Source organism: Poecilia formosa, unplaced genomic scaffold (assembly GCF_000485575.1).
Source record: "Poecilia formosa unplaced genomic scaffold, Poecilia_formosa-5.1.2 Scaffold71, whole genome shotgun sequence".
In the NCBI taxonomy this organism is placed as follows: domain Eukaryota; kingdom Metazoa; phylum Chordata; class Actinopteri; order Cyprinodontiformes; family Poeciliidae; genus Poecilia; species Poecilia formosa.
The window spans coordinates 1193858-1205691 of record NW_006800010.1 but is presented as its reverse complement, the minus strand read 5'-3'; the positions used below and the strand labels follow the sequence as shown (position 1 = coordinate 1205691).

Sequence of the window (11834 nt, the reverse complement as noted above, 5' to 3'; positions counted from 1 at the left end):
GTGGCAAGTTGCACTGTAAAACAGTTTGGTACAGTGCAGATGTATCACCAATCTGCACCAGTTCCATGGTCTTGTTCACAAATGAGGGAAAAATATAGCAGGAGATTGATAGGCGGATGGTGTTGTGTATGGTAATAGTTAATACCCCCAAAATTCCCTTTTTTGTAGTGTATTAGTTGTTGCTGCTCAACTTCTTTGCCTTTGTAATTTTTGACATTTTTAGACATTGCATTGAATCAAGTGTGGAACATTTTTATAGATAAAGACTGATGCTAGATGTGATGTCTGTAACATGTTCAGAATTGTTTCATTTGTTTTGGCTCTCATGGTCTATCATTATCTCAATTTTACAAGACCAGATGCCTGCTGCCTACTTCCAGGAAGCCCCAAGCTTCTTTCTTTTATTTTGTATCTAAATATACTTTAGGTCATTCCAAGTACATGGACTGTTACAGATGTAGCCCAGTATCCTCAGAAGAGGTCATTTCTGTAGTATTACTTTAATCTAAGTTAAGATAGTGTAGAAAACAAAATGTTTTGTTGCTTTTAAAGTTCATCAACCCAGATATTAGAGGCACAGCTAATGCTAATTGCAAGTTTGTTATTCGGATTGGTGAGATGGAGCTTGCTGGTGATTACTTTGAATTTATTACAGGATATTGCCATAAGGCAGACGAATACAAGTATGAATATTTGACAAGTGAATTCGGGGTTCATGAATAGAGGAAACCGTGATTGTAAACTGTGCTTGGCATAATCTGATTGGCATTCTCAAGAGAAATGCAATCAGTAACTGCTAACAGATGCAGGAGAAAATGAAAACAAAGTACAAACAAAGATATTATTGCAGCATTTGTCATCTTGCATCCCAGGGAGGTGTTATTCAGTTTCAAGACAACACAAGCAGAAAACAAGCCTCACAGTAGCACTGCTGTGTGAGCGATAGAGTGGATGATTTGTTGCCTTTCCCACGCAGGTGTAAAGATGCCGGCCATACAGGAAAAGCCACATCGGTGGCAGTGCACGCTTCAGAGGCGAGAATGAAATGTCTGCTTGGGTTTGAGTTACATAGGTGGAAGTTTTATCAAGGTCAGCCGGAGGTTGGAAAGATAATATCACAGGAGCCGGAAAAGTTGATGACCCTTGTATTTTCTGAATGGCTGCCCCAACAGTGACTGAAATGAGGAGACTGATGAGATACTCTTTTTCTACTTCTGTGATCCTTAAAGCCACAACAAAAGCAAGTGGTTTAATCTCCTCCACTCCTCAAACCCCCCCTCCTCCTCTAAACACCTGGAAGCCTCCCAAAGGGAGATGAGATAACTTCCCACTGGCCCAGACTGCCACACATCCTCTTCACCCTTCTGCCTCTGCCCAGGGGCGACGACTGCGACTAAATGAGCTGCTTGACCGATCACAAACACGCACACACAGACACAAAATCCAAATTCCTTCCTGTGGCTGTGTCAGTTTCTGTGTGTGTGATGAGCTGTGAACAAGTTTTCGAACAGAATGGAGCAGATATTTTGGAGCGTCTAAGTGCCTTTGTGTTCAACAGGCAGACAAACTGACCGAGAGTACATTAAATTCACCTTTAACCATGATTAGCAGACTCATTTTATCATTCTGAAGAATGCAGACCATTACTCATACCAATTTTGGATTATTATTTTGGAACTTAACTAAAATATCCCCAGGATGGGTATGATTTGAAGGCCTGTGGTAGATGACTGAAAGATACCTGAAAAGGTCAGGTATGAAATAACCAAAACAAAAATTTACAAAATGGCAGATTTAGTACACAACCTTCACCTATTGTTGATTAGCTCTCTAAACAGTTTAGTCGCTTATTTTCTCCGTTACACCTCCCACACTGAAGAGTGGTCACAGTTCAAGGGATTTCAGGCTGAAAATCAGTCAATTTTGGCTTGTGGTTGATTTCTCTGTGCATCTTTGGTACAAAAAGCCAAAAACAATGTTGTTTTTATAGAGACCTCTATTCTACCAAGTGTTGCATTTCTCTTCACAGTGAATTTTAAAGGGATTGTTTATTTTATCTCCCCCACCATCATCTTCACTTTGCATTATGGCGAGAGAAACTTTTTCTGAATCAAATTTCCAGGTTTTTCATTATTGCACAGGCTATGTGAGCTTAGGTAAGAAAATATTTTGTTGGAGCTATTTTCTGCACTTATAAACCCTCATTTGCCTTACTTGAAAGTTATGTGTCTGTGTCTTTCCAATTTTGAAGAGTATTTAGGACAAATGTGCCTTTGTTTCATATTGTGTTCATGCCCCAGGAAAATCCTCGACACTCTTAACATATCAAAAGCAAAGTATACCTAAAGTATATTCTTTAATTAAACTGGTTTTATGGAAATTGTTGGGGGCACAAATTATTGTAGTAGGCCTTTTGATCGTTTCAATTACTGTAGTCATTTACTTCCTGAGGTGAAAATCACTCCAATTAAAGTGATTTTCCAAATTCTTTCATGAAGATCTTTCATTGCTTGTTCAAAGAAAGGTTAACTGATTTAAGGGTCGTGGAAGGCTTTCTTCAGTATTTCTTGTTTTTGAGTTCACAAAGCTTCACTCTTCTATCCAGACATTTGCTAGATTGTGTATGTTACAAGATGAAAGAATTAACTCTGAATTATGTCACTTTAGAGATCAATAAATCAATGTCATTGGAATATCACTTGAAGAAGAAACTGAAGACAGAGCTGATCATTTTTCTTATTTAAAATATGTTTAAATTATTCTGCTGTTCATTTGAATTAATATGAACATAAAAACTGCATTCAGTGCTTATGAATTCAAGTTTTTATTTTTGCTGACAAGGATATTTTCATAGGTTTTTTTTATGTAAACCTTTCCTCCAATGTTAGTGATAACATAATATTTTTTCAGTCTGCTTTGCTGAGTAAACATGCACATTGAAACTGATAAAGGCCTGACTGATAGTCAAAAGCAGCTCTGTTTTCTTATGATGTTGCTTTATATAACAGGTTGTAATCATTTTGCTGTTGTTTTATTCAGATCAGAGCTGATTTTTTTGTTGCTTTTGCTTACTGTAATGTGTTTTGTCTAATGTATGTGCATTTTTCTGAAGACGTTTAAAGTGTCGTAATCTGCGGTTTAAGTAGATTCCTTCCACATAGTTGCCCTAAGATTGTGTTGAAGCAATGCTCCAGAGCATTTGGGGTATCTTTCCTACTTCCACTTCAGCTTAAACTTTTCCTAAATACTCAGACCCATGTTGTCAAGTTATTTTAAACTCTGCAGCTTTGCTTTTAGATTAGGTTTAGAAAGTGGAACTTGGATGCCCTCATAGATAAGTTGAGCACGCTTTATTTGGAAAAAACAGCTGGATTTAGAGCAGTAGCCAGTAAAAAAAAAATACAAATAAATACTTGCTGGTCTATTTGTCATTTTATTGTTTTGTACCACTGTAGTCTTGGACATGTGCTGTGGGAAAATAGATTACAACGATGCAACATTTCATAACCCTTTTTCACCTAAAAATTTGTAGTTATTTTCTAAAAAAAAAATCTATTAATAGTTCAGTAATTTAGAACAAACTTTGTTTGATTAGCTGTTTATCTATGAAGCAGGAAAATATAAAAGTATTGATGGGTACATAAATGATAAACAGTGCCCTTAAAGTGCCTATACTTGTAGAGACCATGATATAGAGTATATCTTATAGAGTATACTCTATAACATGGTCTTTACAAGTATAGGGGCTCTTTTCAGACGCAGATCTGCGTCTGAAAAGAGGATAATAAATTCAATGCACCACTGAAAAAAAGACCTTACCTTACCACATTTTTTTAGCAGCTTAATCCATGTTTGAATATAATAAAAACTTTGAAAATGGGAGTTTAGAAAGTAAAGGCAGTTTTTAAAGCCTCCACCTGAGTCTTTTTTAAGCAACATTTGGCCAGCCTCCCGCATTCTTTTCTCTGTGGGTTCCTGGCTCCGCTACACTCTTGCCTCACAGATTCAAGGTCAACAAGATAATGTTGACTCCAAGTGCAGCGTCCTGCAAGAGATCGGAACATGATTAAAGAAAAGCTGAACTGAATTGGGATTAGTCTTGGGATGGAATCGCCTCTGGTTTTAAATAAATACTAAACCCAAGATAAGTTACTAATATCCAGTGCTGCCTCAGCATCCCTGTAGGACTTCACAGAATAACTCATTTAAATATAAAAGCTGGAACTTTTAAAATCCTAGTAAATGGTTTCATGTTCTTCTGTTGCTGGTTACATTTTGCCTTGAATGCAGTAGGTTAATTATAGATAACTTTAATTTGATTGTATTTTTAATCAATTTTTTTTTTTACAATACATACCTAAAAAGTTTAGATTGCGTTTTGATGTGAAACCTCTGAGTCGTAAATCTTTCTTTAGGGTCTGCTGCTTGGTTTACAAATGTCATGTAAAGTACAATGATACATGTTAGGACCCAAACATCACCTTTCAAATCAGCAGGGGCTGTTCTTGCTGCCGCTTCTACATAAAATGATGATCTGACAGAAACAGGATGCAGAAAGATGGAGATGTCCATTTGATGACTGGATCGTTAACCAGGATGTTTTGTCGGGGTATAGGGTTTGTTTTTAGGGGTGCGGCACCCCAACTGAGAGGACAAGTGGCGCCGAAACTGTGTCTAATCCCAAGTGTCGTTGGAGGGGTGGGGAGTTTTAAGCTGCTCTGACAGAAGGCCCTGATGGACCTGCCACTGACCAATGCTGATAATGAGGCAAGCCAGACAGAATTTTACACGCTGTCTCAAACGCAACGCCAGTGGACTAATCAGACCAGCTAATCAGGTCTGAGCTCTTCTCTGTGCCCGGTTCTGCAGCAAAAACAGAGCTGTATAACCACTGACTTAAGATAACAACAGCGGTCTGACTTGGTGCTGCTCTACCCCAAAAAGGCATGCAAAGGTGATGAGGATCCTAACAAGTTTGGATCATCTTGACAGGCAAAGGCAGTGACATTTTTAACCTTGTGCCCTTACGCTCCTTTGGAGCACCATGAATGTTGTTTGTCAACATAGGAGTTTTACTGGCTGGTTATTTAACATATTTCTTCAGCTTGTTTGCCCTTTTACAAAACCTACTGTTTAAACTACGCCAACACAAAGAAGGCAAAGAGGCAATTCCATTACTTAACAAAAAGTTGTTTTAATTTGTGATGATTCTGACTAATGCATTTCGAATTGAAGAGCAATAATGGAATCACTCTGGAGTAAAGACGACTTGCATTAATTATGTCTGAATTTACAGTTATGGTTCTGGCCATGTTTACTAAGCAATGGTAGAAGTAAATGTTGTGGCTGAAGCTCAACACCAGCATAAGTCTTCAGTGGAAAAGTACATCTGAGTACCAACAGTGAACAGGGCTTATATCTGACAACATTTAAACCAGTGGCTTATAGCTTTAATTTGAGCGTATTTGTTAAACGTAGTCAGATTTGGCAGTTGTTGGATTTAGTTGTTTGGTTAGTCATTGGTATTTAGTAATTCTTGACCAGTATGTGCAGATTTAAGCATCTTTTGGTCGACGTCATTGTTGGTTTTGATTGGTTAATGAAAAAATGTTGGGGTCAATTATATAGCACTTTTATGTTGGTGAAATGTAATCTACACTTCAGTTGAGTAAAGGGATAGCTAAAGAATTTGGGTTTGCTAAAATAAAACTCAATATCTCCATCACTGGGGTTTCCAGATGATATAACTGTGCTTACATTTGACCTCTTATTTTGAACTCACATTTCAAAGGATTTAAATTTGATATCATTACTTACTACATAAATGTCAGCCAAAGCCAATGTGAAAATCACCTTTCTGACTTTGGGTAAAGTCTGAAATAAATTTATTTCATTCTGTTAAGGTTAATCTTTTACAGCCACTCTGATATATGTTTCCTCCCCTGAACATCCTAATTTCCCATAACATTCAATTATCCTCTGTTTGTTGTGTGCATTTTCACTAGCTGCTCTATATAAGTAAAGTATATCTGTTGATGTTAGACAGCGCTGGAGCAAAAAGAAACTTGCCAAAAATGTTTTTCATTCATATTTGCAAAGGCCTCCAAGACTAACTGAAGTATGTTTAAGAAGTGCAATTCTTGCTACTCCAACCAATTTCTACAACACTTTTTAAGGAAACCATTTTTTTAAATTTATTTTTAACACTAAGTTAAAAGCAAAATGTAGGGATTTTTAAATGTTAATTCAAAAGCTCACGCTTCCCTAAAGTATAAATACAATGTGACATAAGACCTATTTCTATTGGACTCATGTTCCTATGTTTCCCATTTTATGTTTCCCTTCATCCTGAGAAACACAAAAGAACATGGCATTCACACAAGCCAGACATTCATAGGCCAGAAATTAGGTACTTCTCTGAAGTTCCCCATATCTGCTGTTGGAGCAATAATTGACAGCCTCTAAAACAACTGGAACTGTGACAAACAGGCTGGATGATGACCAAGCAGTGAAAAATAGAGAAAATCTCCAAAGTTCAAGAGAACTGAAGCAACAGAGTAGCTTCTTAAGAACAAAGTAAGCTTTACCAATTTACTTTTAAAGCATAAGTAAACATCTTAATGTTGGCAAGAATAGTTGTGGGCACTGTATTTGAATATATAGGTTGAATTTTCCCCCTTGACCTCCGATTTATACCTTTGGTATGCAAGTCTATCCTACATCTGGACCCATTCGTTTGCGTCAAAGGAATGAGCCTCACTTCAAAAGACGATTCAGAGATGAAGGAGTACCGGGATAATTTCACAGCTTTGAGCATCTGGCTCAAACCTATTTTGATCCTCTGTATTTTATTTCCCGCTGGCTCGCTCTTGGTGAAGATAAAGGGATGGGGTTGGCAGCACAGCAGCTGAATTATTTAAAGTCAAATAAGCCGCATTCATAAGATATTTGAAGTACGTTTTCCAGCTAATACAATGAGCGCACAGATTTGTCTTGCACTAAGCAAGATGACATGGATGATAGGAAGCACCTGTAATTTGCAGCAGTAAAGTTTCTCTTGGCTTTTGGAGCTAATTTGTTGTAACTAATTGGTTTGATAGATGTGAAGTGTGTGGCACGGTTCTCTTAATGTTTTTGCCTCAACTGGGGTTTCATGCTTTACATACGCAAGCTTGTCATATTTTCTACTAATTGATCATGTATTTTGTTTAGACTGCAGTTTAAAAAGTGCAGTTGCCGCTAACACATTAAAGCATAAGTCCAGAGATTTAATGGTTTCTACTGTTAATTGACTGGAACAAAGGTGGATGATTGGGAATAAGTTTTTGGACGAATCAGCAAAAATATGAGGGGGAAAAGTACAGTAAAATTGAGTGTTAGGTGCTTGTCTGTGATTTCCTTTTAAAACCCCGGGCTAATTATTAAGTATCTGCTCATGCAAGCAGAAAGTAGGTATAATAAATGCGGCACAAAGAAGCCATGCAGTCTTCAGGAAGTTGCTAATTGGTTTCAAGAATTCCTGACAGCATGTTGTGTCTTACAAGATAACTGGTTTCCCATAGAAAAAAAAAAACAAAAAACATTGTTTGTGTCAGTTATTTAAATACACCCATGTGCCACTTTATTAGGTGCACATTGATAGTACTAAGATGGACCCCTATTTGGTGGCATATATTCAACTATGTTTCTGAAACATTCCTTGGTGATTTTGGTCCAAATCAACTTGATAATATCACACAGTTCCTGTAGATTTGTCCGCTTAACGTCCATGACATGAATTCACCTTTCCACCGCCTCTCAAAGGGTGCTCCGAGTGATTGAGATCCGATGACCGTGGAGGCCGAGAAAGTATACTCATCGTTTTCCTCCTGGATAAAACCCATCGGAGGATGGGTATACTGCGGACTTCAAGAGATGGACAGGACCAGCAATAATACTTAAATAAATTGGAGCTCATTGATCCAATGTGCACACAGGAAATATTCCCTGCATTGTTACACTACCAGCACCAGCCTGACGCGCCTGAATCCCTTTATGTTGTTGACACCAAATTCTCATGCGACGCTACAGAGCGTGGTGGCAATCCAGTGTCGGCTTCTGCTGGCATAGCCACTTACTTCAAGGTTCAACTTGCTGTACAGTCAGAGATGGTGCTCCTCATACCATGGCAGTAACAAAGGTTTATTTCATCAATGTTTCCTTCTCTGCTATCTTGGACCAGTCTTCATTACATCTAGATAGCTAACTGCACTGAAACGGTGTTTGTGTTAACAAGCATTAAAAAAAATGCTATACCTAAAGTAGTTAGCATATGTTTCACTCTTCCTTTTGCGAACTTTCAGTTTGCTAGACAGCACAAAGGATTTTCCTTTTACAAGAGAGAAGAAAGCTTTGTTTCTCTTTGTAAAAACAGCTGTGACTCATGCAAAAACTAGTTTTCTGACTAGTGATGGCAATTGTGTCCACTTTTTGTTTTACCATGAAGGATTTATCTGCACATGTAAGCAAATTGAGCACTTATTGCACAGTTCTGGGCTGTCCTAAATGTTCAGTCTCACGGTCTATATCCAGGAGCAAGTTGGGACAAATCAAGCCGTAAGCAAATAGTTTGCATGTGTTTGTTTGGCAAGAAGGATAGTAGGTAGGTGAGAAGCAGACTGAATGTGTGCAAATTACTACATGCAGTAAGGGTTCTTTCGGTCTTGGTTTAAGTCTGGACCTGTTATCTTTTATAACTGCCTGTTTTTAGTGCAAGGCTTAAGTAACTTTTTGAAAAGCAAAAAAATTTGGTAATGACTTATTAGAATATACTCAAAAACAAGATGAGCCTTTCACGAAAAGAATATAGCATACTCAATTTTGTGTTGGCAGGTTAGTTATCAAACATTGGCCACAGAAACTTCCATTGATGGAACAAGTAGGAATACCCTTTGTTATATGGGAAAAAAGAACTAAGGTCAGAAAGAAAACACAAACTCTCCTGCTAAACAAACTCAAAGTGATCGTGTAACTATGTCTGCCATCAAAATCCTGGTTTATGACTATTTTGTGGAAATGCTGGCAACGTCTGATTTACAGCTGTGCCAGGAATGGCACAATTGGCAGAAGTCTAAACTGTACCTGAAGCTGCTGATCCACCATTAAGTTGCCTCCTCAACTGCAGGACTTGTGTTAAATATTCACCCCAGTCGTTTTGTCAACCATGTCAACCCACTAATTTACCAAATATCAGACCGATCGTGTGTCTATCATTTTAGCCCTATGAGTTTGAAGACTAGCTTCGGATTTGCATCAACACCAAAACCCATATTGTAGTGTTGGAGCAGTTTGTTTTTTAATTAAATACAAGTGTCTGTTTCAACTTGTCTCATTTATGAAGTTTAGGATTGCTGCAGGTGTCCAGAATTTAACCTCTGAATCTTCAAGAAAGTAAGAAATATTCAGACACATTCAATAAGTCCCTGCCACTCCATAACTTAGGCTGGACAGTCATGGTGGAATTTAAATGGCTCACATAAAAACAATGGCTTTCCCCCTGCTGTCTTCCTACTGTGGATTGTGTGTTTGCTTGCAATGTGCTGCTGCTGGATCGTTAGGGACGTGGTAGATGGTTGTAGCGGTGGAGGGGGCGGTGTCTGCATCCGCTATGGTGTGGAGTAGAGAGGGACGGGAGCAGGACAGGGGCCAGTTGTGCAGAGCAAGTGCTGCGACGATAACACAGGAAGAGACTGTTTCTCTCTCAGAGCGAGGAGTTTCTGGTCTCACATGGAACTCACTGGTGGACTGTTGAAACTTGGCAAAAATGGTAAATAGTGCATTTTTTAGCTCTCTACCAGGTTTTGTGCTTCATTTATTATTGGAGATTGAATATTATGTCAACTATTAATAAGCACAGGCCAAATAATAGCAGAACCAGTGTGCAATGCATTTAATGCTTTATATGTTTTTTTTTTGTTTTTTTTTCTCAGCTCCTTTTACAAGGTGTCTAAAAGATATTTGTAATGCTTCATTTATCTTATTATCTTATGTAATGACCTGTGTTGTATCTACGATCCTGATTTGCATGAGATTATTTTGCTATCCTTCTACTCAATCTGATATTTAATTAATGCATAAGAGTTGTTATTACTGTTTTGCATATTTAATTTTGCGAGGGTCTCTTAATGTTTACTGGGTTTTCTGGCACCGTTCTTCCTCTCTATTGTAAGCTTTGATTGTTACTACTATAAAGTCATCTGAATTAACACACCAATTAACAAACAAGCCCATCCGTGAAAGGTCATGCGAGGTTTGTAGCAAAAGGATTAGAGGAGGAATGCATCGGTGGAGGGAGCGGACAGAGGGTGGTGTTTGCAGTGAATGGGAATGGATGACTGGGGAATTTTGATATAATGTCTTTTAGAGTATAGAAAACAAAGGCTGATCGTCAGGCCACAGACAGAGTGCAGACCAGTCATGTGGAGCTTTCTGTAGACTCATGCGCTTGATTTTCAATTAACTCTCGCTCTGCTGAACACTGTCTCTGCGGCACACATAAACACATTTATCCTAAGGAGATGAGGGCAGTCCGGCTTGAACTTTTCTCTTATCACATCAATTTTCCCAGGCTTTGCTCTTTCATTGAAATAATGTGTTCGAATGAAAAGAAGAAGAAGAAGAAAAAAGAAAGTTACACCATTTCTTGAAGCCGCCTTGTTCTGTTTATGAGTTTGCTGTTGAGCTCACATCCCGGTAATTACCGTAAGCTGTACGTCTTCTCCCCAGAGCTCCAGCCAAATTAGCATCTTAAGTGAAAAGTCGTGCTCCCAACATCAGTGTTTGCATTTTTAAAGCCATAACAACCTCCTCTTCGTCCTCTGTTGGCATTCTTTCCACCATATAGAACGGGTGAATAAAACATGTTTCTCTGGTTACCTTGTGTGTATTTGCTCTGGTTGTGCACATAGCAGACGTGTGAATACATTCTATTGTATTCAGATAAACACCTCCACAGGTGACCTTTGTTTGGTATCTTTGGATGATACAGTAGGACCATGAAAAGTATTTACACCCCTTGAACTTTTTTTTTTGTTGTTTTATAACATTCTACCATCACTTTTCTGTTTGAAATAATCTTATGTGATAAACCAGTAAAAACAAGACTTAGAATTTTAAGGTGGAGGGAAAATTGTACATTGTCTAATTTTTTTTGGTAAACAAAACCTTAAAATTGCTGTATGCATTTTATATTGACCCCCTTTAACTCTGATACCCTTAGATAATTCCTAAATGTCTAATTTATTCTCTGAACTCTGAAGACGTTTGTCCAAGAGACATTTACCTGAGAACATTTGCTAAGTTATGAAACAATATCCCAAGCTTTGAAAAATTTTTAGGGTACCATTTGTTTCATCACCCCAACATGGAAAGAGAAGGACATCAATCCTAACAGAAAGACAAGGAGCACATTAAACTTTGAAGCAGAAGGTCCATGGTTACTCTGGAGGAGTGTCAGAGATTCACAGCTCAGGTGTTGTGAAAATGCCAGTTTCTAGAAGCTGGGACATGCCGCCCAAATATTCTACTTATTAAAAACTCATTTACAGTTTCCTTCCACTTTACAATCATGCAGAGAATTTTATTTATCTAAAACAAAATCTTTACAAAATGCATTGTTTTTGTTGTTAAATGTGACAAAATATAAAAGAAAAGCTGGATTACATTTAATAGAGACATGCTGCAGCTAACGGGTCAAATGGGGTTTGTGGAAAAATGTCAGACAAATGTCCACTCCTTACAGTAAAAAGAGGATTTGTGTAAGAGAAAGTCATTATAACTCAAGTTATATACTGTAG

General features: G+C 38.0%; 1 protein-coding gene across 30 annotated transcripts in view; it reads left to right on the top strand.

Annotated features, from left to right (window-relative positions):
- The window catches only part of kiaa1217 (KIAA1217 ortholog), a 120905-nt gene that overhangs the window by 68630 nt on the left and 40441 nt on the right, over positions 1-11834 (top strand). Inside the window, exon 1 of one of the 30 annotated variants that reach the window (XM_016673158.1) lies at positions 9694-9805. The exons of the other annotated variants lie outside the window; for them this stretch is intronic. Coding sequence (XP_016528644.1) covers positions 9803-9805 — 3 coding nt within the window. The 5' untranslated portion in view covers positions 9694-9802. Of the gene's footprint in view, positions 1-9693; positions 9806-11834 lie in introns of those variants that run through there. 30 annotated transcript variants of the gene reach the window in all.